The 25,982-nt window shown below is 34.0% G+C and overlaps 1 protein-coding gene across 1 annotated transcript in view; it reads left to right on the top strand.

Annotated features, from left to right (window-relative positions):
- The first annotated feature begins 2,153 nt into the window (after positions 1-2,153).
- Positions 2,154-25,982, top strand: part of LOC149783241 (lysine-specific histone demethylase 2-like) — an 86,815-nt gene continuing 62,986 nt past the window's right edge. The window contains exons 1-7 of the mRNA XM_089931447.1: positions 2,154-2,257; positions 8,830-8,974; positions 15,883-16,035; positions 19,135-19,224; positions 22,466-22,682; positions 24,529-24,570; positions 25,154-25,316. Of these exons, the coding sequence (XP_089787573.1) occupies positions 8,928-8,974; positions 15,883-16,035; positions 19,135-19,224; positions 22,466-22,682; positions 24,529-24,570; positions 25,154-25,316 (712 nt within the window). The 5' untranslated portion in view covers positions 2,154-2,257; positions 8,830-8,927. The remainder of the gene's footprint in view (positions 2,258-8,829; positions 8,975-15,882; positions 16,036-19,134; positions 19,225-22,465; positions 22,683-24,528; positions 24,571-25,153; positions 25,317-25,982) is intronic.

Genomic DNA, 25,982 nt, shown 5'->3' with positions numbered 1-25,982 from the left:
TATTTGGGGTTTGTATTATATCCCTTCTGTGTTGATAGTATATTTGGGGTTTGTATGCGTTCGCGTACGTTTGTGTGGATAGTTTATTTGGGGTTTGTATCATCTCCCTTCTGTGTTGATAGTATATTTGGGGTTTGTTTTTTCCTCTTCCCTCTGTATGTGTATGTGTGTATGTGTGTGTGTGCGTGTGTGTGTGTGTGTGTGTGTGTGTGTGTCTGCGCGCGTACGTTGTGTGGGTGTGTGTATTGGTCTCTGTTTGTCCGTATAAAACTCACTTTATCCCTATCAGATACACTCTACCTACCTACCTACAGTAGCGCGTATTCAGGTCAGCCACTTGCAACACTGTTGATATTTATCCCTAGTGTTCAGTACAGTGACGTCACTGACGCTGGAAATTTCGAGACTATAAATATCGACTTGGGGATTTCCACATTTTGTAGCTATACATATATACTAGAATTCATAAACAGGAACGTCACTCAAGCTGAGGCTATAAAAAGATAGTGGGATTTTCCAAAGGAAAAACCCACAAGTTGGAGCTATAAATAGATAGTGGGATTTCATAGGAATTTCAGCTGATTATAGATACATAGGTATTTATCCACGATCGTCACAAAATGGAACGAAAAAATTGAAAAAGAAGAAGAAAATGAGAAGAGGAAGAAAGAAGAGGAGGAGAAGAAAAAAAGAAAGGGAAGAAGAGTGTAGGAGATAAAATAAGAACTTGGTGGAGAAAAAGAAGAAATTAGAAGAAGAAGAAAACCCAAAGGCCCTTTTCAGGGCCAGCCATATTTTTCGAAAAGAGATAGCCTTTCCATTGCCTACCCCTTTTTAAAAAAAATTTTTTAAATTTAAAAAAAAAATCCCATGTTAAATTCCCCTTGTCCGTAGAGTGACCCACGATTTATTGCCATGTTAAATTTCCCTTGTCCGTAGAGTGACCCACGATTTATTGCCATGTTAAATTTCCCTTGTCCGTAGAGTGACCCACGATTTATTCCCATGTTAAATTCCCCTTGTCCGTAAAGTGACCCACGATTTTTTGCCATGTTAAATTTCCATTGTCCGTAAAGTGACCCAGGGGTGTTTTTAATGCTAATTCCCATTGTCCGTAAAGCGCCCCTATATACTACTATTACCCGTTTCAGCTTCGATCTGTATTTTTATCGATCTTACTATCTCTGAGGTGCTACCGAAATCAGCTGTGTGCAAATTGCTGATGTTTGCTTGGGCGTAGAAATTTACGGCGATTGTTTTCTGCACGACTCCCAGTGTCAATAATTGCTTTTGCAGATCCGATATCCCCATTCATACAGAGCATACTACCCTTGGTGCACCCGATGTCCAAGTATGTATACTTTGCCCACAAATGTTGGAAGCTTGGAGAACAAATGAATGTTCGTCGGGGTCTCGTGCCCTTACACATAGTCGGCGGTATCAGTGTCTGGTAATAGAATGCTCTCGCACACGTGTTCTTTGAGTTTGTGTATTGCTACTGCATTTCTTGTACGGAGACCTGGAATATGGAAAGTGGCATACACCACCTGTTGTGTTTGAATCTGTGTTGTGTTTTGTACGGTTGACTTGTATATTAGAGCTACTTTGTTGTCCATTTTCTATATAGTGACTACATAATTACTTCAGTTGTTTGCCATATAGTATAGCGAAGTTGGTGCTGATGTATTTTGTCTTGGGTTTTCAATGCTTCGAAACATATTTGTTGCGATGCAAACATCCTGCTTACTTGTTACACGGGGCATTGTTGGATAGTGTATGAACACTAGTTTGTCGAAAAAACGCTTCAGTTGGTGCGAGAAAAGTGTGGCATCTCCAAGTTAGGGTAACTTCAGCATTTTTTAGCTCTTATAATCTAGACCAGTAAAAAAAAAAAAAAGATATAAAACTGTTATTATAATATTACTTCCTCTTTAAACACAAATTCTCATATAAAATGTTTGACAAAACTATAAACGTATGAGAGTTGCGTACTGGACCGGCCATATGCCACGTTTACTGATGCAGGTTTTATCAGAAATTGTCCCGAAAGGCTGGTGTGGAGGCGAATCCCGCAATCTTTTGTGGTATATGTGCCACCGGTACTAAAGCATCTTCGTTTTGAATTAGGCATTTCCATTTCCGGTTTAGAAAAACGAGGCAGTATGAAGCTACTTCGATAGCTAGCGGGAAATATTCAAATATTTTCCCTTCATTCTCCATGCATGTGGCATTTTCACAGTGCTTGATCCATGAAAAAGTATGCACTTACATTTATGATTTATTTGCAGTTAGTCGTTGCGCAGAATTTTTAAATTTGCATGAATTGCGTGCCTTAGTGCGGTCAATACTCAGTCACATATGTGCATAGTCAATCGATGGGCAAGCTTTTAGAAGCAAGCTAGATTTTATATAATGTCTGCCCATTCAACTGAAATTAAGCTTTAATGAAATTCATTTGGAAAGAATGTTTTATGCATAAATGTATTGACAGTTTCAGTTGAATCGAAGACTTGTTTCCTCAGTGCTTAAGCCAAGGGGGATAACTACGAGCATCTCAAACTGGCATGTTTACCAATTATCATGATGCACCAACTGTCGTGATATTCCGCGCATATGCAATGGTTGTACTGTTGTGGTAAGGGATAAATGTTTACAGCTGTTACACAAAAAGATCTCCTAAACTCGTTGTGTACATTTTAATTAACACTGATTAGCTCCTGGGACCTGCTACACATTGCACCCCTAGCTACGATGTCCTAGCCTCAACCACAACAAATCAGCTGATCCCATATCATGTAATGGAGCACAAAAAAATCGACACTAAAGTCAGAAAAACAAATAGTGTAGAAATCTACTACATAAGTATAACCATGCTGTGAAAGAAGTTTGGCTAATTTTGAATTTATTAAGCCCTAACACGATAGAATAAATTAACATGGTTACACTGACTTCACTGTGTCCACCATGACAGAGAACATGAAACTCTTGACGTGACCCCTTTTCTATGTAAGGCTTGCCAAACCATATTTGGATATTCTACGCTATGTTAACAATCAAGTGGCAAATAATGGCTTCTTGGTGGAATTTCAAAGTTGCCGATATACTGGATTTACTTTTAATTCGACTCAAACCATGCCATGTTTTTACTACAATTTGTTTATGTTTCCAATTAAGACCTCAATGTCCTTATATGGCATACAAATGAGGCTGACAACAAAAGTAAACATTTTTGAACGAAAATGTAGGATATATAAGGTAAACAAGATATTACAACTATTTCTACAATGATTTGCGATACTTCCTGTATTAAATAAGAGGGCTACTCAATTTATTGCATTATATGCAAGGAATATGTTCAAAATTGTTGATATTAGGCTAAAAGAGCACCTGGTGTGAATCACACATGGCTTGCTCCATTGACAAGTATATGCTCATGTTAGTATCCTGTCCATGAGGTAGGAGATGGGGTACTAATATTACTACTAATTTAACTAGACGTACAATTAGATTTTTCCCTTTTTATTTTCTTTCCTGACATTACTGGTAGCAGAGACCAGATGTGCTGGGCCAGATTTCATAATGAAGCTTTTACCCTTCAATCAGTTCAGACTATCAGATGCAAGTAAAAAAATTAATTTTGACTGACTATTGTATGCAGATGGTATGTAAAATATCTTGTTTTGACCTATGGCATTAAATGCTTCAGAACACTATCTTTTTTAGTATTAATCCATGTCAGAACAGAACACCTTTTTATCCATAATTTACTGACCTGAAATTATAAATTGCTGATGCATGTATGGAAAGCAACATCCAAGGCAAGAGGAACACCTGGAAACTTTCTAGTAAGGAATGTATCACGAGGAACTCAGACCTGTTTACCCGTCCATATTTGTACAGAATAAAGCCCATCGGTATGGTCATATGCTCATTGATCTGAAAATATGATTTGAGGTTGCATTTATTTATTAATTTTTTTAAATTATTTTTAAGCGGTTTTTATTTCGTTTTGTTTCATTGTATCGTCTTATCAGTCCACGTCCGCAGTCTTTGCCACATCACTGATTTTAACAGTCTCAACATCTGGTTGTTTAAACGAAGCAAATGCTGCTGACAAGAAAGTTTCAGCATGAAACTGATGATGAAAATGGAAAGTCTAAACATAGCAGCATTTTCTACCAGTTTAAGGCCAAGCCCTAAACCGTCGTGTAAAGGAGAATATCTTGTACTCTGCACTGTTTGCAACTTACCCTTTTACGGCATGTGGAATTGGAAAATCATGCAAAATTTGAATCATTAGTGAAGGGAAATGTTTTGTCAATGATGATGGGAAAGGAAGTCAGTGATCAGCACATATTTCAAAAGCAAATAACACGTGCTGAGGCGATTCTATGTGAGTTGATTGTAAATATGAATTTGTCATTGAGCACAACTGACAAGTTAACAGAAGCAATGAAAAATATTTTCCCAGATTCCAAAATTGTACAAGGTATTTAGAAACAATCCAGTCTAGTAAAGTTGACAAAGCTGATACTAGATTTTATAAAATAAATAAGATTGCCTTCACCTATCTAGATGAAGTTATTATTTTCTGTGAGGATGGGTGGTAACAATGTCTATCATAATGTTTTGTATCAAGTCTTCCTTAACCATGTAAAATGTGAGATTTGGCTTTATTTTAAATGTTATGGATATGTGTGAAGCTGTGAAGCAGATTTTCTAGAGGAAGTAACAGGTAAATAACGGAAAGAATTTGGGTGCGTGGAGGTATTTTATGGTTTTTTATCACTATAATATAAACATGATGTTTAAGTCAGTGGTCAGTTTCTGCAGAGTTTGCCTAGAAACACAGAATTGCCTAAATATCAGCGTCTTTACAAACTAGGAGTTATTTACAGAATATTGTATCGTCAGTATGTCGTGCAATTCTACATATTGGTAATTATAGTGCATTGATAGTGTCTTCTATTTGTGTCCTGTTTCACAGGTGATGTGTGCTGTGTTAAGATGTTTGAAACACTGAATGAAAATACTGACTGCCTTCTAAAAATACTGGCAGACATTACTTAAAATACTGACAAGAAAATTTATGGGTAAACCGGTCTGGGAACTGACTGATGTTTGCAAAGGAACTGCAGCTAAATCATGTTACTTCTGTTGCTTTGGTGTGACGCTGCCTTCCATGTATGTGTCAGTAATTTAAAAAATATGTTTATTACTTACTTGTGAGTATCTGATAGTCAGAACTGATTGGAAGGCGAGAGCTTCATTATAAAATATGGCCGGGCACATTTGGGCTCTGCTGCCTGTAATGTCAGTAAAAACAAGCAGAGATCTACTTGTTGGTCTACTTGCACCCCTATATACAGCCTATTAAATACAAGAATATTGCTACAGTTTGCATGAACATTACTCATTTCTTTCAAAAATTTAACCTAGCCTCCAACATCTCCTTTGACAGAAGTGATCTTATACCTTGCAATGGAGCACATAACACTTTTGTACAAGTCAGTACAAAAAAACTAACTGAAACTCAGATACCTAAGATACAGAATTATTTTGACAACATAGGTACAAGTGTTAATTTAATAAATCCTGTTCCAAGTGAAAAGTTTGGCTAACGTTAATCTTATACTATGAATTTGGAACCCAAAATGCATCTTAGTCTTTACTAATTTCAACCATTTACCTGTTTAATCAGTCAGTTTTTGAGAATGGGTCATAGTCATTGCATTGCCCTGTTCTGCTAAGCTGTCACTTAGGGAAGTATTTGAAGTTGACTGAACAAGGTGCAATATCTGACTCCTTCAAGCACAAACTATTTCATTTGCCAAAAAACAAGTAGTGCATGAGGATGGACAAGTAGGTGGACTATCTGTTAGCAGGCTTTATAAAGGAAGCAAAATAAGGCAGTCTTGAAAATAGAAAGTTTAATCCAAGTTCATTTCCTGGTCATATAGAGAACTCTTTACATAATATATATTGTATGGTTCATAATTTATCATTTAAAACAAGTAACTAATATTTGGCTTACATCATTATTACATCTGCTGTGGGAATAAACAGTAATTAATGAGGCTGCTTATGATGCTAGCCAGTTTTACACTTGATTTTTATTCATGGCCTTTTATTGTACATTCATTTTCCAGTAACTTTATGGAAGCTTATGGTCTGTATTTTGAGCAGAGATCCTGGAAACATGTATTTGGTCGCACATATTTGATCAGGGATGCAGAAAATCACCCATGCAGGGGTCCCCCATACACACTTTTTTATTGCAAACAGGAAACTTTAGTGGCACAATAAATTATGTTCTGATCATTATGAAAAATGAAAGACTACTTTTATTTAAGTTTGTTGCTGACTTCCTTGCTTTGATGTGTTATTGAAGGGGCCACTAGGGGTTGATTGTTGGATTGTACCTTCTTACAAGGTGTCCACTTTATTTTGGTTATCATTATCTAGAGGGTGATTGCCCTCTTTGTTGTTGCGCAAAGTGAGTAAATATTGATAGGAATAAATAGAGATCACTTCAACTTCACTGTGGCTGTTCTTCTTGGTCCTTTCGCTGTTTTCTTCTCTAACCTATCTATTGTCTTGCCTCTTTCGGCCTTCAAACTTTGTGTGGGTAGGTGGATACATAAGTACGTAGATACTTGGATAAGTAGGTTCGTGGATATGCCAGTGGAGCTATTTCCTCTTGTGCTTTTCAAGCCATGCTTGCTTCTACCGCCAGAATTGTGTCCGTAGACTTTCCAGAATCTGGTCCCTCGGATAAATGTTTTACGAAAGAATTTCTTCTAAATTCAAGCTTGGAGTCTCCTAAAATTTTTCATCTTGCTGGAAAATGTAGATTGACTAAATTTTGCGATGCAACATATTAAAACCAAGACATTTTATGTGGGAAATATGCCCATTATTTAGCTTAACCAATCAGGATTAAATATATATACCGCCTTTTATAACTAGGCGCCAAAATTACTGTCAGCCTTACATCTAGATTTCCAAATAACTGATTCTGGACAATCTCAACTCTGACATTTTTTCAAAGTTAACCTTTTCCTTCCAGTCTGTCTGACTGTTAAATAAAGAAGGCTTAATTAAGAATCACTTCCTCTCACGACACAGACATTAAAAATCATTACAGTATAGCGATTTAACATGCATCTGTCCCCATAAATCTAATTAATTGTTCTCTTGCCCAAATTAATGTGCTCTTTATAGATTGACAGAAATTTGCACCCTTAGCCTTACAGAGGCAGATTTTATTTATTTGCTTAGTATATATTTGTGCTTCTAATATAATCAGTTTCCTTTAAAGTTGCAGGAAAACTACTTAACTGGTGCATTTTTTTTTTTAAATTGCCGTCTTGTTGACTGTAGTCATTTTTATTCGTTAAACTGAGACATCAATATATAGCTGTTGCAGGTTCAGGCATTCTTTTCTTTAAGTATATATTAAAAGCTATTGTGAAATCTGCTCCCACCTTGCCAGTTTACTGCTGATAAGACATGAAGATGTTCTGGACTTGTTCCCCGTGTGCATTTCGAGTATTTTATTATTTAATAGCTACTTTGACGCAAATTTTCCCTGTTGTTTTGTATCTTCTCTACTGGGATCAGATTTGGAGGCCAACCTTCAGTGTCATAAAGTGAAATGTTCTACATTTGATTATGATTGGTGGTTATTGTTTTAGACCAGGGTAAACAGTAACTGCCAGTCATAACCAATTGTAGCTTATTCACTGCACGAGACACTGGAAGTGAAAGTATCTAAACTTGAACAAATTAGACATGAAGCAGCAGTGAAATGTGTCACAAAAATGTTTACTAAATGATATATAAAGTAATGAAATCATGAATAGGAACAAATTCGGAGTGCCTTCTTTTGCATTGATATTAGTTATCAGTGACTGAACATGCCAGAGGGAGAAAAAAATTATAACAGAATTGGTAATGGCGCAGATCTATAACCACAAGAGTTACCTGGCATTAATTTGTAGAAGGGGAATTGGCATTGTCAATAGTTTTCCTATTTTCACTGATAGGAATGAGTCCCTGTCATCATGGCAAATGTTTTGCATTGGAAGATGTTTATTGGGATGGATTAGGTTATTATTCATCTTGCACAGAACCTTCGTCTTCAAGAAAAAACGTAATTCCATCCAAATTTAAGGGAAGACCTAAAATTGGTAAAAGGCATTTTTAAAGCATTCATGCAATGCAGAACAAGGACGTGGTGACGAAGATGAGGCGTACAAATGGAACACCCTATAAAGGTTGAATTAGACTTACTGATGAATACTTTGTTTTGAATGTATTTTTTTGTCTCGTCAAGGATAAGTCTGTGTTTGTCTAATCTGGAAATGTGACCAGTATTTTGACATCAGTGAAAAAGTGCCACCCTACCAATGACAATCCTTTGAAAGCACCACCCTGCCAGTGACAAACCTTTGAAAGGTGACATGGCCTTCAAGTTGGTATGTGTATCAGTAATAATCTATCGTAGGTTAAATATCATGATTTGTATCAACATACAGGAGTATTGTTTCACCGCAAGTAATTATATTATTCTGCCATCTAGGTATAGTTTGCTCATAACCTACCTGGATGGATTCCACAAGATTGCAGACTTTTGAAACCAAGGGTCCAGAGCTATTATTTAAGGGGCCTATAGTGATCTCTGTATAAATATTTCATTCTTTGTACCCAAAGTAAGCCAAAATCGATACAAAGTGGTCTTCTGAAGTATGCATGCAAATTTTCATGTAAATCTTAAGATGTTTCTGTTTGTACCATAGTGATTTTTATATAATTATTTTTTTTCAGATGACGGGAAACACAGGCTGAAACAGAACTGTTAGAATCAGTTTGTAACCACAACAGTATACATTTTTAAATAAAGATTAAAGAGAGATAAAGGGAACATGTCAAAAACTGACAAGCAACCACAGAATGATAAAGCAGAAGATAGGTTTGTATTTACAAGTCATGGTCACTTCTAAAGGAAATCTCTTCACCATTTTCTTTAATTGAATCTGTCATAAAAGCATTATTTTAATGGCTGTGTATTGTAGATTTTTAAAAAATGTATAATAACTTTTCTGATAGTCTGAAGTGTGAGTCATTGTCTTTATTGTAATTCATTGATTATCAGTGTCTTTTCCACATGTACAAACTCTCATTTACAATCTTTTTTTAATTGCTCTGGCCATTCATTACATTTCTCTAAATTAGAATGTTGGCTGCATTTTCCACCTTTGTTCCACCCAGACCAAATAATATGTACCGATTGTCAAGTTCCTAGGGCAAGATATTACACAGGAGCCACTGTTATTGTACATTTAAAAAAAATTCTTTTGAAAAGCATTAGGTGCCTATATTGTTATAGAGCACATAGTATTTCATTGATTGATGCTGCCCAACCATGCGAATGTGCATAACATTCAAAATTTATAGTTTGCAATTATCTGTGCATGTCAGCTAGAACAGTGAAACTTGAACACCTGCCAAAAAAAAATGTGATGCACAAACAATTTCAAGAGTGTGAGTGTGAAAGCCATGCATATGATAAACTCAAGGTGATAATTACTTCATACATTCCTGTACAAGAATATGTATGTGTAAAATTTCTGCTGTTTTCATGGATAATAACATAAAAATTATATCTATTAATGTTAGAGGCCTGCAAGGTTCAGTCTTAAAACGAAGGGATATTTTCCACTGGGTAAAACAAAAGAATGTATCTATAATATGCTTGCAAGAAACTCATAGTACAAAGAAAGATGAAATATATTGGGCAGCTGAATGGGGATACAAATGTATATTTAGCCACTGCTCTAGTAAGAGTGCTGGGGTTGCAATATTTTTTAGAAATACTTTTGAATTTATAATTCATAGAGAAAGATGTGACAGTCAAGGGAGATTTATTATTTTAGATATTACAATTAATGGCAACAGAATAACCCTCGTGAATTTGTATGGTTATAATGATGATAATCCTAGCTTTTTTAGAAAGTTAAAGGAGGAGACTTTATTTTTTGAGAACTCATCAATTATAATGTGCAGAGACTGGAATACTGTTCAAGACTTAGATTTGGATACTTATAATATTTTACATGACAAACACCAACAGTCTAGGGCAGCGATTCAAGACCTGAAAAATGAATTGGAATTAATTGATCCCTGGCGAAACTCCAACCAAGACTTAAAGATGTATACCTGGAGGCAAAAATCTCCCTTGAAACAAAGTAGACCAGATTACTTTCTTGTATCGGATGACATTCATATGAATACAGCTGATGCATGTATCTTACCAGGGTACAAGACTGATCATTCAGCTATTGTTTTGAGTGTGGCGTTTTCAACGTTTCCAAGGGGAAAAGGATATTGGAAATTTAATACCCAACTGTTGAGGAACATTGAGTATACTGATTTGGTCAAAAAGTGTATAACTGACACTGTAAATGAATATTATGTAGGGGGAAATAAAGATGACTCTCTCCATGTTTCTCTTTCCTGTAACGACCAAATGTTCTTTGAAATTTTGAAAATGAAAATAAGATCTGAAACTATATGTTATTCTATTAGGAAATCAAAAGAGAAACGGGAAAAATTAAAGAAAATTGAGCAGGAAATAATAGAAATTCAGGGGGGACTGTCGAATAACATAAATGAGGAAATTCTGGAAAATTTAGAGAGAAAAAAAGCAGAATTAGAGGAATCTAGGAAAAAATACATAGAAGGTGTTATATTAAGATCTAAAGCTAGATGGTATGAATTTGGGGAAAAAAGCACAAAGTACTTTTTAAATCTTGAAAAAAGAAACTATGTTAATAAGACAATAAAGGAAATTATTTTAGATGATGGGACAAATATATCTGACCAAATAGATATTTTAGAAGCACAAAAACAGTTTTATATGGAATTGTTCAAAAGTAGAATTGCTCAGCTTGATGACGAGGCTACTCAAGAAACTCGAAATAGATTTTTTAATCACAATATTAAACTTAGTCGAGAGGAAAGAGAATCATGCGAGGGTCTGCTTACAATTAATGAATTCGGTATGTCTCTAAAACGGATGGAAAATGGAAAAAGTCCTGGCTCGGATGGATTCACTGTAGAGTTCTATAAATTCTTTTGGAAGTCTCTGGGGGGATTTATATGTAGATCAATAAATTACGGATATACTGTAGGAAAACTTTCAGATTTTCAGACTCAAGGAGTCATCACATGTCTACCAAAGGAGGAAAAAGACAGAAGATATTTTAAAAACTGGAGACCTATATCACTTTTAAATACTGATTATAAGATTGCTTCGGGAGCAATTGCAGCTAGGATTAAAAAGGTTCTTCCATCAATAATCAGCGATACTCAGAAAGGATATATGAAGGGTAGATTCATTGGAGAAAACACCAGACTATTATATGATATCATGGACCAACTTGAGAATGAAAACAGATATGGTTTATTATTGTTAATAGATTTCGAAAAAGCCTTTGACTCAATTAACTGGATCTTTGTGGAAGAAGCTCTACAATCTTTTAATTTTGGTGATTCCGTTTGTAAGTGGTTTAAACTGTTTTGTAATGACTCTAATAGTTGTGTTATAAATAATGGACATATGTCATCTTTTTTTAGACTTGAAAGAGGATGTCGTCAAGGAGATCCCCTTGCACCTTATTTGTTTATCATTGGGGTTGAGATTTTAGCTATAACTTTAAAGCAAAACGTGGATGTACGGGGAGTAATCTTTGATGCCAGTGAATATAAATTGGGTCAGTATGCCGATGACGCTTTTATTCTTCTTGATGGATCTAGTTTTTCTCTTGAAGCAACTATGAATATCTTGCAAGGTTTCTCTCTATTATCGGGACTTAAATGTAACATAACAAAAACAAAAGCTATTTGGATTGGAAACAGGAAATTTTCTAATGAAAGAATATGTCCTGAAATGGGCCTAATTTGGTCCTCTTCGAACTTTACACTCCTTGCCATAGAATTTTCTCCAGATTTACAACAGATGGTGGAAATTAATTATATGAAGAAACTAACAAAGGCAAAACGAATACTGGCAAGCTGGAGTCAAAGACATCTGTCAATAGTTGGTAAAGTAATTGTTGTAAAGACTCTTGTTCTGCCCATATTCATACATCTTTTTTCAGCACTTCCTAACCCATCAGCAAAAGTTGAAGCAGAACTAAATCGCACGTTATTTAAATTTGTATGGGGTGGAAAAGTAGAGAGAATAAAACGTGATATACTAGTTTCCCCAGAAAACGAGGGAGGACTAAATATGATACACATATTTTCATTCATTAGGTATATTAAGATAAGATGGGTTAAAAGATTGCTGGAAAAGGAAGATGGAACGTGGCAGAACTTAGTCAATACAACTATACTCAGAAATAAAAAGGATATTTGGAATTTAGGGAGAAGGAAATTAGAAGAATTTAGTAAGTTCATTAAAAACAGTTTTTGGAGAGATGTAATTTTGGCAGTATCTAAATGGAAAGAAGAACCGCAAAGTCCTAACGAGTATCTATCCATGAGTATTTTAAATTTTGTCCCCCCAAAAATGATTTATCAATACAAATCCTGGACAGAAGCTGGTTTTGAAATTCTGAACGATCTAGTAGATGATCACGGTAATTTAATACCTTTTGAGATAATAAAACAAAAAACTGGAAGCAATGATTTCTTGAAATACTTCTCCTTAATATCCAGAATTCCTAAAGCATGGAAAGATGCCATAAAAAACCACCTAGTACATAATAATTTTGATAAGCAGGAGGATAAAATAACGAACTTGCAAAAACAAGATTCACTCAAGTTTGTTTACAAAGATCTTTTACAGGAAACTAAAAGGCAACACACTGCGAAGCAAGAAGCTTGGATGCAAGTATTTAATAAAAATATAAGTAGTGAGGAGTGGTCTGATATATATAGCCGGGCAAAATGATGTACCAAGGATACCAAGTTGATCTCTTTTAACTTTAAATTAATCCATAGAATAATCGCTACTAATGATTTTCTTAAAAGAATTAACATATTTGATGACAACAAATGTACTTTCTGTAAGAGTGAAGCTGAAAGTATTGAGCATCTCTTTTATGACTGCAGTATTACTTCACAGTTTTGGTACCGTTTTATTGAAGATTTTGCACCTTTTTGCCCAAATATTGTACATCTGTCCAAAAAAGAAACATTTTTAGGAAGTGAACAACTGGACAGTTTGGGTAATTTTCTGCTTATTTTAGCAAAATATTATATTTATACTTGCAGATTCAATATGAAAAATCCTTCTATTTTTGCCTTTAAGCAAACAGTTGCAATGCATAAGAACATTGAAAAATACAATGCTAAGGTAAATAAAAAAGAGGACCAATTTCTTCAAAAATGGACCTCAACAATGAACATTTAACTTGTCTCTGACTTGATGGTAAACAGGAACAACATATTGTAATATCACAAAGGCCATGTCACCTAGATTGTGTGCCATATGCATGTGTATATGTGTGTGTGTGTGTGTGTGTGTGTTTTCTTTTTTACTTTCTCCGTAGATTATATTTATTATCCCTAGATTATCTGATAACCAGAAATGTTTGATTGTAAGGTGACCCTGGGATGGTTCCCCGACCCATTGGTCAACCTATTACAGGGTTAAAAAAAAAAAAAAAAAAAAAATAAGTTATGTAAATTTTGTACATAAAAAAAAAAAAAACAATTTCAAGAAAATCTGGAAGTGTTTGGGTCTCTGTAAGGTTATCTAAAGCCACTTCAGTCTTGAGCACAGTGTGTTAATTTGTCTTGTCTTTTCCATGCATATTTCAAACTGCCCAACTGCACATCAATGTAAAATCCATTCATGTGTGCTCAAGACAATGGCAGCATATAAGTTATAGGAACAATTTAAAGTTCCCTCTATCAGGAGTTGTGACTTAGATCAGGATGCTGTCATTGATAACTTGAGACTCTTAGTACTTTGGACACCTCTCAGGATATTAAATATAATTGGAGTCATGTAGGAATTAGACACCATGTGATGAACCACCAGACAACAAAAACAAAAACTGGCTCAAAATTTCATTGATCATAGTCGTGAGAAAGCTTGTAACATAGCTATGCCTCACAGATTGTTAGAACAGTTTCACTGCACAAAAATCAATATTCACACTGCAATCAGAAACAGATTAACTTAAGAAAATTTCATTATAGCATTGGATACCTGGGAAGGAAGAAGGGAAAATGTGCTTTCTCTTTACAGACTAACATTTACAATGTGATGAGAAACAGGTTGGCTTTGAAAAAATGTCAGCAGATTAATGCTAACGATGCTGAAAGGTTTCAATTTCAACATAGTAGTTGATACATGGAAGAGAAAAGGGTTTCTCTCAAGCTTTAGCTGATAAAATTAGAGATATGCATGGACACTAGAGGGATTTGGGGGGAAATATTCTGTAAGAGTTACTTTCCTAGGTACGATATGGTGGTGCTCTACAGTTTCGTATTTTGCATAGGGTTAGAATTTTAAAGAAAAAGAATTTCCATGGGTTTCCTCACTGGTTATACTGTCTATTTTTAAAAAAGACCTTGTATATTTTAGGTATAATTCAAATAACCTTTAATTCCCCTTATTTTGGTGTATGATTGATGGGTGTAATATAGATTATAGAGTATACAGCTTGGCCTTACTCCAGATGTATGCCTTTCAAAAAAGTGCTAGCTCCACTTGGTCATTTTCACTTACTGAACTTCATAGGTAAATTGTAAAATAAGAAGTTAAATGCAAACAACTTCACCTTACATACACTCTCTCAAAAGTACATAAAAACTGGTGGGCGCCCCATATATAGACAGAAAGACATTTATAGTCTTTCAGACAGAGATGGATTCTGATGTAGCAGAGTAATTTCATAATGTTAATGAGATAAAGGTAAATATTTTTAGAGAAATGTAATTTACTGAAAACTTTTATATTATTAAAGAGCTATTTAGATTGTCTGGTCAGTTGTTAAAATTTATATATCCAGATTAGAAATTGGCAATGAAAGTAATGTCTGACATTAAGTCTCTGTTAATGTTTAGGCCTTGCGTCACTAACTGTACTTACTACATAATGACAGAAACACGTGACACTATTTTTTTCCACAGATATGGTTTCAAAACCGATTTAATCCCTTACATAACCATATAGACATACACAGTTTTAAATATTTGGGTGCATGTACTTCCAGCAACAAAAATGATGGGAAATGCTGTCAGCCCTAACCCAAGTCTGTGTCAGAATTTCTGAAAATCATGAATATCAACAGACTATCCTTAATTAATTTATTAACCCCAATGTTTAAAGTCACAATCTTGAATTGTATAGGAGTTGTGTTCCACTGGTTACATGCGGACTACATAATCACTACCTTGTCTCTCAAAACATGATAATTAGTGATTCCTGATAATAAATTTATTCTTTTCATCATTGTAAATTGAAAATGTTTACTACAGTAAATGAAAACATTTTGGAGACACTTTAATTTTAGAATAGTTGAATAGTGATAATAGAGGTTGCTCATGGGAAATGATAAAAGTGGCAGTTGTAGACATTTGACCACTGTACACATTTTTACCTAAGAAATGATTTTTGAACAAATACTAGACATTTATTATTACTATTACATTTTCGGGATTATTTTCATCTGCTTCTTTAGCATCATAAAGTCAACAGCAGTTTTGTAATTATTGTTTTACAATGCTCTTATATCTCAATGGCATGCAGAATGCCAGTAAAATGTGCTGAAAAATTTAGCCAGTCTAATGACATTGATACAAAAACAAAATCCAGTAGCTTTCCTAAGTCTTCTACCAATCGGATTTGTTTACTTTTAGAACTGGGCGTACAGTTAAGAGGAAGGGTTTGGCAGAGTCAGATGTAGACGAAATGAAAAATGGCTCACCTGAACCTACCAAACAGCTCCGAAAATGTGAGAAAACTGGCTGTCCTGCTAAAATTCCCATCTGTTTTGCCAGGTCTTCAGCAAGGTACCTTTACCAATTGTATTAGATTTCTAGATTTAATTATTTTAATAACAATGAAAGAAGTAGCACTTTTATATAATGCACTCATTTTCATTTATATATTTATTTAATGACTTATATGTCTCGTCAGATCATACACAATCACTGGAAGTGGTAAGCTGAAATCAAAGAAATAAATACAAGTTAGTCCCTGATTAAACATGTGGGTAGTTTTAGATCAGCTGTTCCCAGCCTCAAGTTGTAAACCACATCAGGTTCATGGGGGTCCTCAGAAGAGTTATGGTGGGTCATTTTGAAACCTGAATTTCCATCATATTTCTTAGTCCTTTAACAATGGAAATGTGATAGAGATCTGGGAAATTAAATGATGGTGCTGCCTTTACAAGCTAAAAGATACCAAGGTTAAACATATACTGAAAGAGGCAGAATTGTATTTGGCACTGAACTTGTTCATGTATTAAATTTGCTGTGTGATCAAAAGGAGTATCAGGTTGAAAACAAGTGGGTATTACCTTTGCAATGGTTTATCGGGTCGCATGCGCTGGCAGAAAATGTGAGAATTAAAAATCTAACTTTGGGAAAAGAAAAATACAGCTTAGATTAAACCTGTTATTGCATCAGGCACAGTGTTTATACAGCAAATCAAATATTAAAGTACTGGTTGTTGGGACATGCAGGAAAATGTAAGCAATATAAATGCTAGGAAATACTCATGGTAAACAACATTGACGGGCACGTCACTTTGTGGCAGATGATATTTAATTTACCTGTAATATTTTAACATCCAAAAAACTATATATGAATAACTACATACACAAACTGTCAGGAAACATATAAATGCAGTATATATCATATATGCATTTGTGAATGGGAATAGCAGCATTGAAACCTAAAAATAGTAGTAAAATGTTGTGTACAGCAGATCCATAGAGATTCCACCATTACATTTTATCAACTTTTTTAAGATTACCACTGTTCTGCATGAATCAAATGGTCGATTTGTGAGTGTATTATATATTATATATATGTGTGTATGTATGTGTCACAAGCCTGATTGTTGGGCGGTCCTGTTGATTGCCAATTTAGATCGCTGCCTAAAAAAATGTTGGGAATCACTGTTTTAGATAATCATTCTGTTGAAGACATGAACATTTAATTGTACATGGTTGATCAGGTGTTTGCTATTTAGTCCAAATGACATTATTTCTTCTTTCAGAACACAATACATTTTTGTTTTGTGTATTTGGCAGATATAGAAGTCTTCCATTGTTGGTTTGACTTTTTACTGTTCAGCATTACTCACAATTATCAGATTTCAAGTTTGTTGTATCTATAATATGTCAGATTTCAAGTCAGTTATAGCTATAACAGATAATATATATAGAAGTCTGTCACTATTGATTTGACTTTTTACTGTTCAGCATTACTCACAATAATCTGATTTCAATTCAGTTATATCTGTAACATGCCAGATTTCAAGTCAGTTATATCTGTAATATGTCAGGTTTCAAGTCAGTTATATCTATAACATGTCAGATTTCAAGTCAGTTATATCTGTGTGATGTCAGATTTCAAGTCAGTTATATCTATGTCAGGTTTCAAGTCAGTTATATCTATAATATGTCAGATTTTAAGTCAGTTCATATCTATAATGTCAGATTTCAAGTCAGTTATATCTGTAGCATGTCAGATTTCAAGTCAGTTATATCTATAATATGTCAGGTTTCAAGTCAGTTATATCTATAGTATGTCAGATTTCAAGTCAGTTATATCTGTAATATGTCAGATTTCAAGTCAGATATATCTGTAACATGTCAGATTTCAAGTCAGTTATATCTATAATATGTCAGGTTTGAAGTCAGTTATATCTATAATATGTCAGGTTTCAAGTCAGTTATATCTATAGTATGTCAGATTTCAAGTCAGTTATATCTGTAATATGTCAGATTTCAAGTCAGATATATCTGTAACATGTCAGATTTCAAGTCAGTTATATCTATAATATGTCAGGTTTGAAGTCAGTTATATCTATAATATGTCAGATTTCAAGTCAGTTATATCTATAACATGTCAGATTTCAAGTCAGATATATCTGTAACATGTCAGATTTCAAGTCAGTTATATCTATAATATGTCAGGTTTGAAGTCAGTTATATCTATAATATGTCAGATTTCAAGTCAGTTATATCTATAACATGTCAGATTTCAAGTCAGTTATATCTATGTGATGTCAGATTTCAAGTCAGTTATATCTATGTCAGGTTTCAAGTCAGTTATATCTATAATATGTCAGATTTCAAGTCAGTTATATCTGTAACATGTCAGATTTCAAGTCAGTTATATCTATAATATGTCAGATTTTAAGTCAGTTCATATCTATAATGTCAGATTTCAAGTCAGTTATATCTGTAGCATGTCAGATTTCAAGTCAGTTATATCTATAATATGTCAGGTTTCAAGTCAGTTATATCTATAGTATGTCAGATTTCAAGTCATATCTGTAATATGTCAGATTTCAAGTCAGATATATCTGTAACATGTCAGATTTCAAGTCAGTTATATCTATAATATGTCAGGTTTGAAGTCAGTTATATCTATAATATGTCAGTTTCAAGTCAGTTATATCTGTAACATGTCAGATTTCAAGTCAGTTATATCTATGTGATGTCAGATTTCAAGTCAGTTATATCTATAATGTCAGGTTTAAAGTCAGTTATATCTATAATGTCAGATTTCAAGTCAGTTACATCTATAATATGTCAGGTTTAAAGTCAGTTATATCTATAATGTCAGGTTTAAAGTCAGTTATATCTATAATGTCAGGTTTTAAGTCAGTTATATCTATAATGTCAGATTTCAAGTCAGCTATATCTTTAACATGCCAGGTTTCAAATCAAGACTCTTTGCTGTTCAGCATTACTCACAATAATCAGATTTCAAGTCTGTTGTATCTATAATATGTCTAGTCAACTAAAGCATCAGTAACTACCCATCTTATATCTTTTAAAATTTTCTTCACATGTTTCTTATAGCAATGAAATCAGATTTTGTACATAAATTAAACAATCTGAAGAACTCGTTGCACTGAGTTTCTAATTTTAGGTGCACAGGCAGTGGTTACACCTCTCGCTGGTACCATGTGACTTCGGGAGAACATTTCTGCAATGAGTGCTTTGATCATTTCTACAGAAGGTATAGTGTGTGTTACTGTGTGTTTTAAGGTTCTTCATTGTAAAAGTAGTCCTTTTTCAGTGTGTGCACATATAAAAAAAAACATAAAGGAAGTCCAGAAGACAATACAGTTTCCTTCATTACACTTAATGTCCATTGTTTGACCAAAAAAATCACCTGTTTACATTCTCCAAGAGTGGCCACTTTAATTTCATCCAAGAAGATGTAATAATTTTTGAAGGCTGTTCCAGTAAAATATATCTGGGACCCAGAGATGCAATTAGAACTTTGTATTTTCTGTGTATAAACTTCATATGGCCAAATAAGAAAATGTGCATGTTTCTGGTCCACTGACCATCCTAGCACTTTTTTCTCCCATGTAAAACAAAAATCGCATTAAATATATATAATGTTTTAAAAAACTGCCTACCCTAATTTTAAAACCATTGCAATAGGAAACACATTGTTTTCCATGGCCAAACCAGGAATTTATTTTAAAAAACCACTGTGTTTCCAGGGTACCATGTATGTTTAGATGGAAACAGCCCTAAGAGGATTTCATTACTTTAACTGCGCACCATTATAAAAGCTGTACAATCAAACATGTCCAAACAGTCACCTTTACCTGGTGGTCACCTGTTCACAATGGCCTATCCAATTCTACTGCACACCACCTCACCCTGAAAAGTTTCCTACTTTTTTTGTCCTGTATGTAATGGTCACCTGCCTTCCATGCTCAGCACTTACATGTTTCCTAACCAAACAATAGTTTCTCCCTGCCTTAAGCAATAACTGAGGTGTATCTACAGTGATGGCTCTTTTGCTTCACATGGAAGGCATTGTTTAAATTAGAGAATATCATGTGAATCGATGTGTAAACATTTCTTATTTCACTTCTACTCACTGTATTCCAGTCATGTTGGTAGTGTGACTCGAAGGTCTCAATGTGTCAAATTCAAAAGCAAGGCAGTTTTTATTATTAGGGTCAAGAGTCAAAGCAGTTTGTTTCCAGGATGGTAGGAAAAGTAGTTGCGTTATCACAACAGAAATGGAAGGTGCCTGTATGACTGGTATAGTTTGATATCTTAATCAGTTTGCCTGTGAGTTAAAGCTATCTTCCAAGAAAAAAGTTTGTCTTTGAGAAGAGATAAAAATTACATCTCATTTCATTAGGGTCCAGGGCCATTTAAAGTAAAGATAGGTGAAGTTTCGATTGTATATAGCTGTCATGTCATGTGAAAATTTGCAGACGCCTCATGTGTGTGTGTGTGTGTGTGTGTGTATATATATATATATATATATATATATATATATATATATATATATATATATAGTGGTCCCCCTTTTATAGGGCCACCACTTCTGCACAGTTAAAGTGGCCATATAAGAGACAGATGGCTTTTCATGGGGGGGGTTCTGTATTTTTTTAGATGTGTATGTATATTTATATAGCAAGAAAGCTGCTTATAACTTAAAGCAGTTAATATTTTTTCTAAAAGTAGCATTAATTATTAAAATATTCTTCTTGTCTTAAGAACAGAGTTATTTCAAGGTAACAAATTAATAGTTCTTATTCTTAGCCGTGAAATGTGAGTGGAGTATTGTTGGAATGTAAATTACAAAACCACGTGAAAATGTTATTTAAATCTTTTTTTTGTACTTAAAATATTTCTCTTTCCATCTACTCCATTTTCCCAGTGCTACAATTTCTCTGTTTATGTGACATGTTACTCTTTTGTAATGATTTATTCCTATGTTGCTAATTGTACAGTACTGCAACTTAATTATACAGACAAAACTTTTGTAGAGTAAACAAAATGCCTTGTTTATAAAGGAAGTGTTACACGTACTGTCACATGATTTTTCAGTCTTTTTCTGATACCCTGTTTTGTTCATGGTTAATTTCTGTGTGCTGATCCATGAAATCTATATTTAGTCTATGCTGACCATGTTGTGATCTTGACAATTACGTCCAACCATTATCATCATTTTAAAAAAATCTGATGTGTGAGGCCCAAAGCTCTGTTAAAACATTGCTGACCCCATTTCCTGTAATTTTGTGTTTTAATGATATAATAGTAGCCTTGGTGGTAAATGTACTTTAGCCAGCACTAAATTTCGGTAACGAAAACATGTCAGCCAGAAACAGACATCGGGAAAGATAATCAGATTACTTAGTTTACTTTAATTAAATATTGGTTCTGGGCACATATTAATAATAAAATATTAAATTTTACATTTTTGCACTAACATGTTGGCTGCTGGTTGCCTTAGAGAGGTGGCCATTGTTTAGGGGTACTTTTGAACACACTCCTTGGTGCCAAGGGATTCTGGTTGTAAAGACTGGGTGGCCGCTTGTCATTGGGGGATTTGTATATCTTCATATAGGTAATTTGACTAATTGTTAGACCTTAGTTAAGAACATTATGCATACAAAACACAAATACAGGATGGGCCTGATCGAAAACTAGAGGGACCCCGTGTGTCAGACTATCTGATGTTTTGAGCACTAAACTAAATTCATGTATCTTGGTAGCATACTTCTACTGATAATAATAATAATAATAATAGATGTGAAATAATATTGATTTTGATACTACTACTAATAATGCTAATGCTATTCTGTTCATGTTACATAAATTTGTCATGAACCTAACTGGATAATTTAACCTGCCTTCACTGGTCAACCATCTACAAAGGCCACTGTTGTCTTTTCTCATGGGTGGCTGGTGTAGACAGGTTTGACTATATATAGCAAGCAATTTAACAGAAAACAATTAAAATCTTTGCTGGACAACAAGAAACAGAAGCAGTCTCTTACATTAGTTCCTTTTTTCAATTAAACCTTTGGTACATTACAGATATATTCCCAGGTTTTATCCTTGTATGCTGGTATTTCTGTTATGTGTATAATGCATCACCTTATAAAAAAATGATAACTGCTTGTAAGATGATTTCAGCTTCAAACATAGACCCTGATCTGCAGTCACATTGTGCAGATTTCAGTTGGACTTGACTTATAAGTGAGCAAATAAGATAGTATATACAATGATTTAATGCTTTGTATCAGCTTATGTCCTTTTGGTAACAAAGAGGGCTATCATGAATACATAGATTAAATTAATACTTTATATCAATTTGTAGCCAGAAGGAGGGCTATCAGGAATACATAGATTGAAATAATACTTTATATTAATTTGTAGCCAGAAGGAGGGCTGTCTGGAATACATAGATTGAATTAATACTTTGTATCCATTTGTAGCCACAAAGAGGGCTATCAAGAATACATAGAGTGGAAGAGAATTTGGAGTCTCTATGGCAAGACTGATGCGAGCATCAAGAACTACATGTCTGACCAACTCCTTGGCTACTGGTTGCAGTGTAAAAAGTGCAAGAAATGGAGGCAGCTTGGACGAGACACAAAGATGACAAAAACTTTTGTGGAAAGCTTTGTCTGTGGGAGCACCATGAAAAGCAAAGTTGGTCTACACATATTTTGAGCACTCAGTTTTACGCCTTTGAAGTTTGTTCATTTACTCACATGATTTTTTGGTCTTTTTAATATAATGTGAACAAAAAATTTTGGAACTAAATTCTAGAAGGTGAACTTGAAATATTAAATTTGGGATTTTATTTTATTTTGTCAGAGTCTAAAACATTGAAACTTATATTGTATTTTAGTTAGCATTCACAACATTTGCTGTTTATATGCTTCACAATGAAGTGCTACCGTTTATCAGACTGCTTTCCTTCCATTTCTTCATATTCATGTTATTTTTTATTAGGTCAGAAAATTTAGATATGATATAGTTTGTTTGTTTATTATTTTAAGTAGTTGAGAAATCTGGCGTCTTAATTGTCTCACCTTGAAAGTGGCTACCTTTGTCTATCCACCCATCCATTCATCCTTTGTTCATGCCTTTTATTATTATGGATGGATCTCTTTCTGCCTTGGAGTACAATGACACTTTGGTCAAAGAAACATTTTACATTTATAATTGGTAAAATATTTTACTGGCAATTTAATTAACACCTTAAGAGATTTCTTGGTTTTTCAAATGTGACAAATATTAAAGTTTAAAAGAGGAGGAATGGGTTTCAGTAGTCACTTCCCTTCCAATCGCTGACATGCACACCTTTCACATAAACATTTGCCATATATATCCCATTCAAAAGGAAGAAGGACATACAGTGTCAATTTTATCTAAGCATTTGCAGTGACTTTGAATGGTGTTTTGAGAAACAAAAATGTTTGAATATTTTATATTGACTTGGAACCTACCTAACACTGCAACATTGCTGCCCTTACAATTTGCATTGAAATTCATTCTGCATATGGTATCAGTAATGCTACTAATTATTGTGAAAGTAACATTTAGTTTTGTGTTGCAGGTAATTTGTTATTTTTGCTCTATGGAACGAGCCTGTTTTTGGTGATGTATTAAATGCCATATTTAAAATAATGAAGATCATTTGTTTGCTGAAAATAATTACTGAATACAATGGAAAATTACTAACTGAATTTTTCTGAAGTATCATGCATGTGGGTAAATTTTACATGTTGTTTGATGGTGTAATGACATTTCTCGGTGCAAGATGGGCTATACATGGCAGTCAGTATAACTGGTGGAAAAGGAACCCAGGAAAACCCTGGTAATAACCACCAGCCCATGGGGAGCTGATGGTAGGCTTTCTCGCATACCGACATTGACCAAGCCTGAGACTTGAACCCATGCGGACATAGGTGAGTGATTGGTCAAGATGAGTGCTTTAAATCACTTTGCCACCTGGGGCACCAAAGATATTAGTAGACCTGAACCTAAAAATCTTATCTCTGTCACTGCATATGTACTACTGGATGCAGATGTGGAGATCTCAGCGAGATTTTTATAGTGGTCACTTACAAAGATTTGTTGTTTCAAAAAGTGTGTCATATCATTTTTATCCTTTAAAGTTTTTGTTGGATATCAATTTACAAGATGTAAGCCTGCTTTGCCAGTTTTGCCACAAAAATGTAGTAATTCGGTCAATTATTAACAATAAGGACTATAAGAATCGAATTAGGTGTTTGTGTCCGACATGCTCTTAAGATGTATTTAATGAAAATTAAAATTCCTTGGGTTTTTGTACAAAATTACCAAATTTCATGGCTGTGAGAAATACGTTTTATAATATTGTAAATTAAGAGTGTTATACGAGGCATTGTTCAGTCAAACTTTTATGACAAAATATGTTTGTACCTCAACAAAAAAAACAACAACAGTCATTTTGTTACTAAACAATGAAGGATATTGACAGTTATATCATTCCGGTTAATTCTTGCAGTTCTTATCCAAAGATGAAGCATGTGAAAATCCAGAGGACTGTGTAAGTTATTAAGTACTCTATCAAATTTGTTTCTTCGTTTTATAAAATATCTCTCTACGAACATGTTTAATGTATAACCAGTTATAAAATGTAAAGTTTTCTGTTATTTATAATTTATAACTGAATCATAACTGAATAAAGTCTTTTTTCAGAATAATTTAATTTCATAATTTAGGTCAAGTGCTTGCTTCCTCTGGGTGACATAAATTCCAGAATTGAGGAATAATTTTGAAGAGCTAAATCATGAGCTTAAAAACGAGTATTTTTTATTACCATTTAAAAAGAGAAAAAATACAATGGCTATGTTTATTGGACATAATTTATTATGCATTGATGATAGAGAAAATTATCTTTTTCTGATTTTGTTTTTCTTATATAAGTTAATGCTTATTAAATATTGTGTCCATATGATATGTAATCAGAAAATACGAACAATAAATGACAACAATTACTGTTCCCAGATAACATGTACTATTGATAACTTGGAGATTCTTAAACCTACTTCCAGGTAATATGTACTTAAGAGTTATTTCTATGAAAATATTTTTTTTTCATTGGTTTCATCATCATCATGTTTTTACAGAGGGTAGAGTGGACAAGGGATTCCTTGTTTCCCAGTCTCATTGTTGTACCACCCCTCTTCAGGAATTCCATATCAGGGCCCTACCTAACAGGATACTACCCTGATGGTGTTGGCCTGACCCCATCAGACATAGATCTTCAGATGCACCCCAAAGGGGTCATTGGTAAGTACATAGAAAATGATTTTAAAATGGTATTATTTATCTTGGTCAGAAAAAACAAGCAATCTGCTTCGAGTATTTAATCTCGATCCTAGTTTCACTAAAGATTTCGAATTTATTCCTCAGATTGAGATTCTTAAATACCATTCTCATGGTATGGTTAGCATCATTTAATTTTTGCAGGAATTTGAAAAAGTCATGTGCACCCTTCTAAAAAGTGTCAAACATTAGAATTTTGACAAATTTGAGGATTCCACTCATACTTGGGATAAATATATTCAGTTTTCTGAAGAAGAAAGAATACTTATCAAATCAAAAAAAACAATAATGACTAAACTAGAGTGGGTTACATTCATTAAAATTGGTAGAAAAACTTTCAAGTCCAGTTATTTACCGATTACCTTATTAATAGTCAAAGATAATTTGAAATATTGATTAGTTGAAAATAAAATTTGAAATATTGATTTCTTGAAAATAAAATTTGAAATATTGACTTGCTGAAAATAAAATTTGAGAAATTTAGTGAAACTGCAACTGGATCTTTTGAACTCTATGAGTCTGTTGAAGCAAAACAATACTGGTATTAATACAGATTATAATTTCTTAAAGATTACTTCAGAGGCAGGAGAGCACAACCTGACATGGGTTCAGATACCACTTCCCATCATT

Source organism: Sinohyriopsis cumingii, chromosome 14, assembly GCF_028554795.1.
Source record: "Sinohyriopsis cumingii isolate HCF-2022 chromosome 14, ASM2855479v2, whole genome shotgun sequence".
Taxonomy (NCBI): domain Eukaryota; kingdom Metazoa; phylum Mollusca; class Bivalvia; order Unionida; family Unionidae; genus Sinohyriopsis; species Sinohyriopsis cumingii.
Note: the sequence above shows the minus strand (reverse complement) of the source record. Positions and strands in the feature narration are given on the sequence as shown.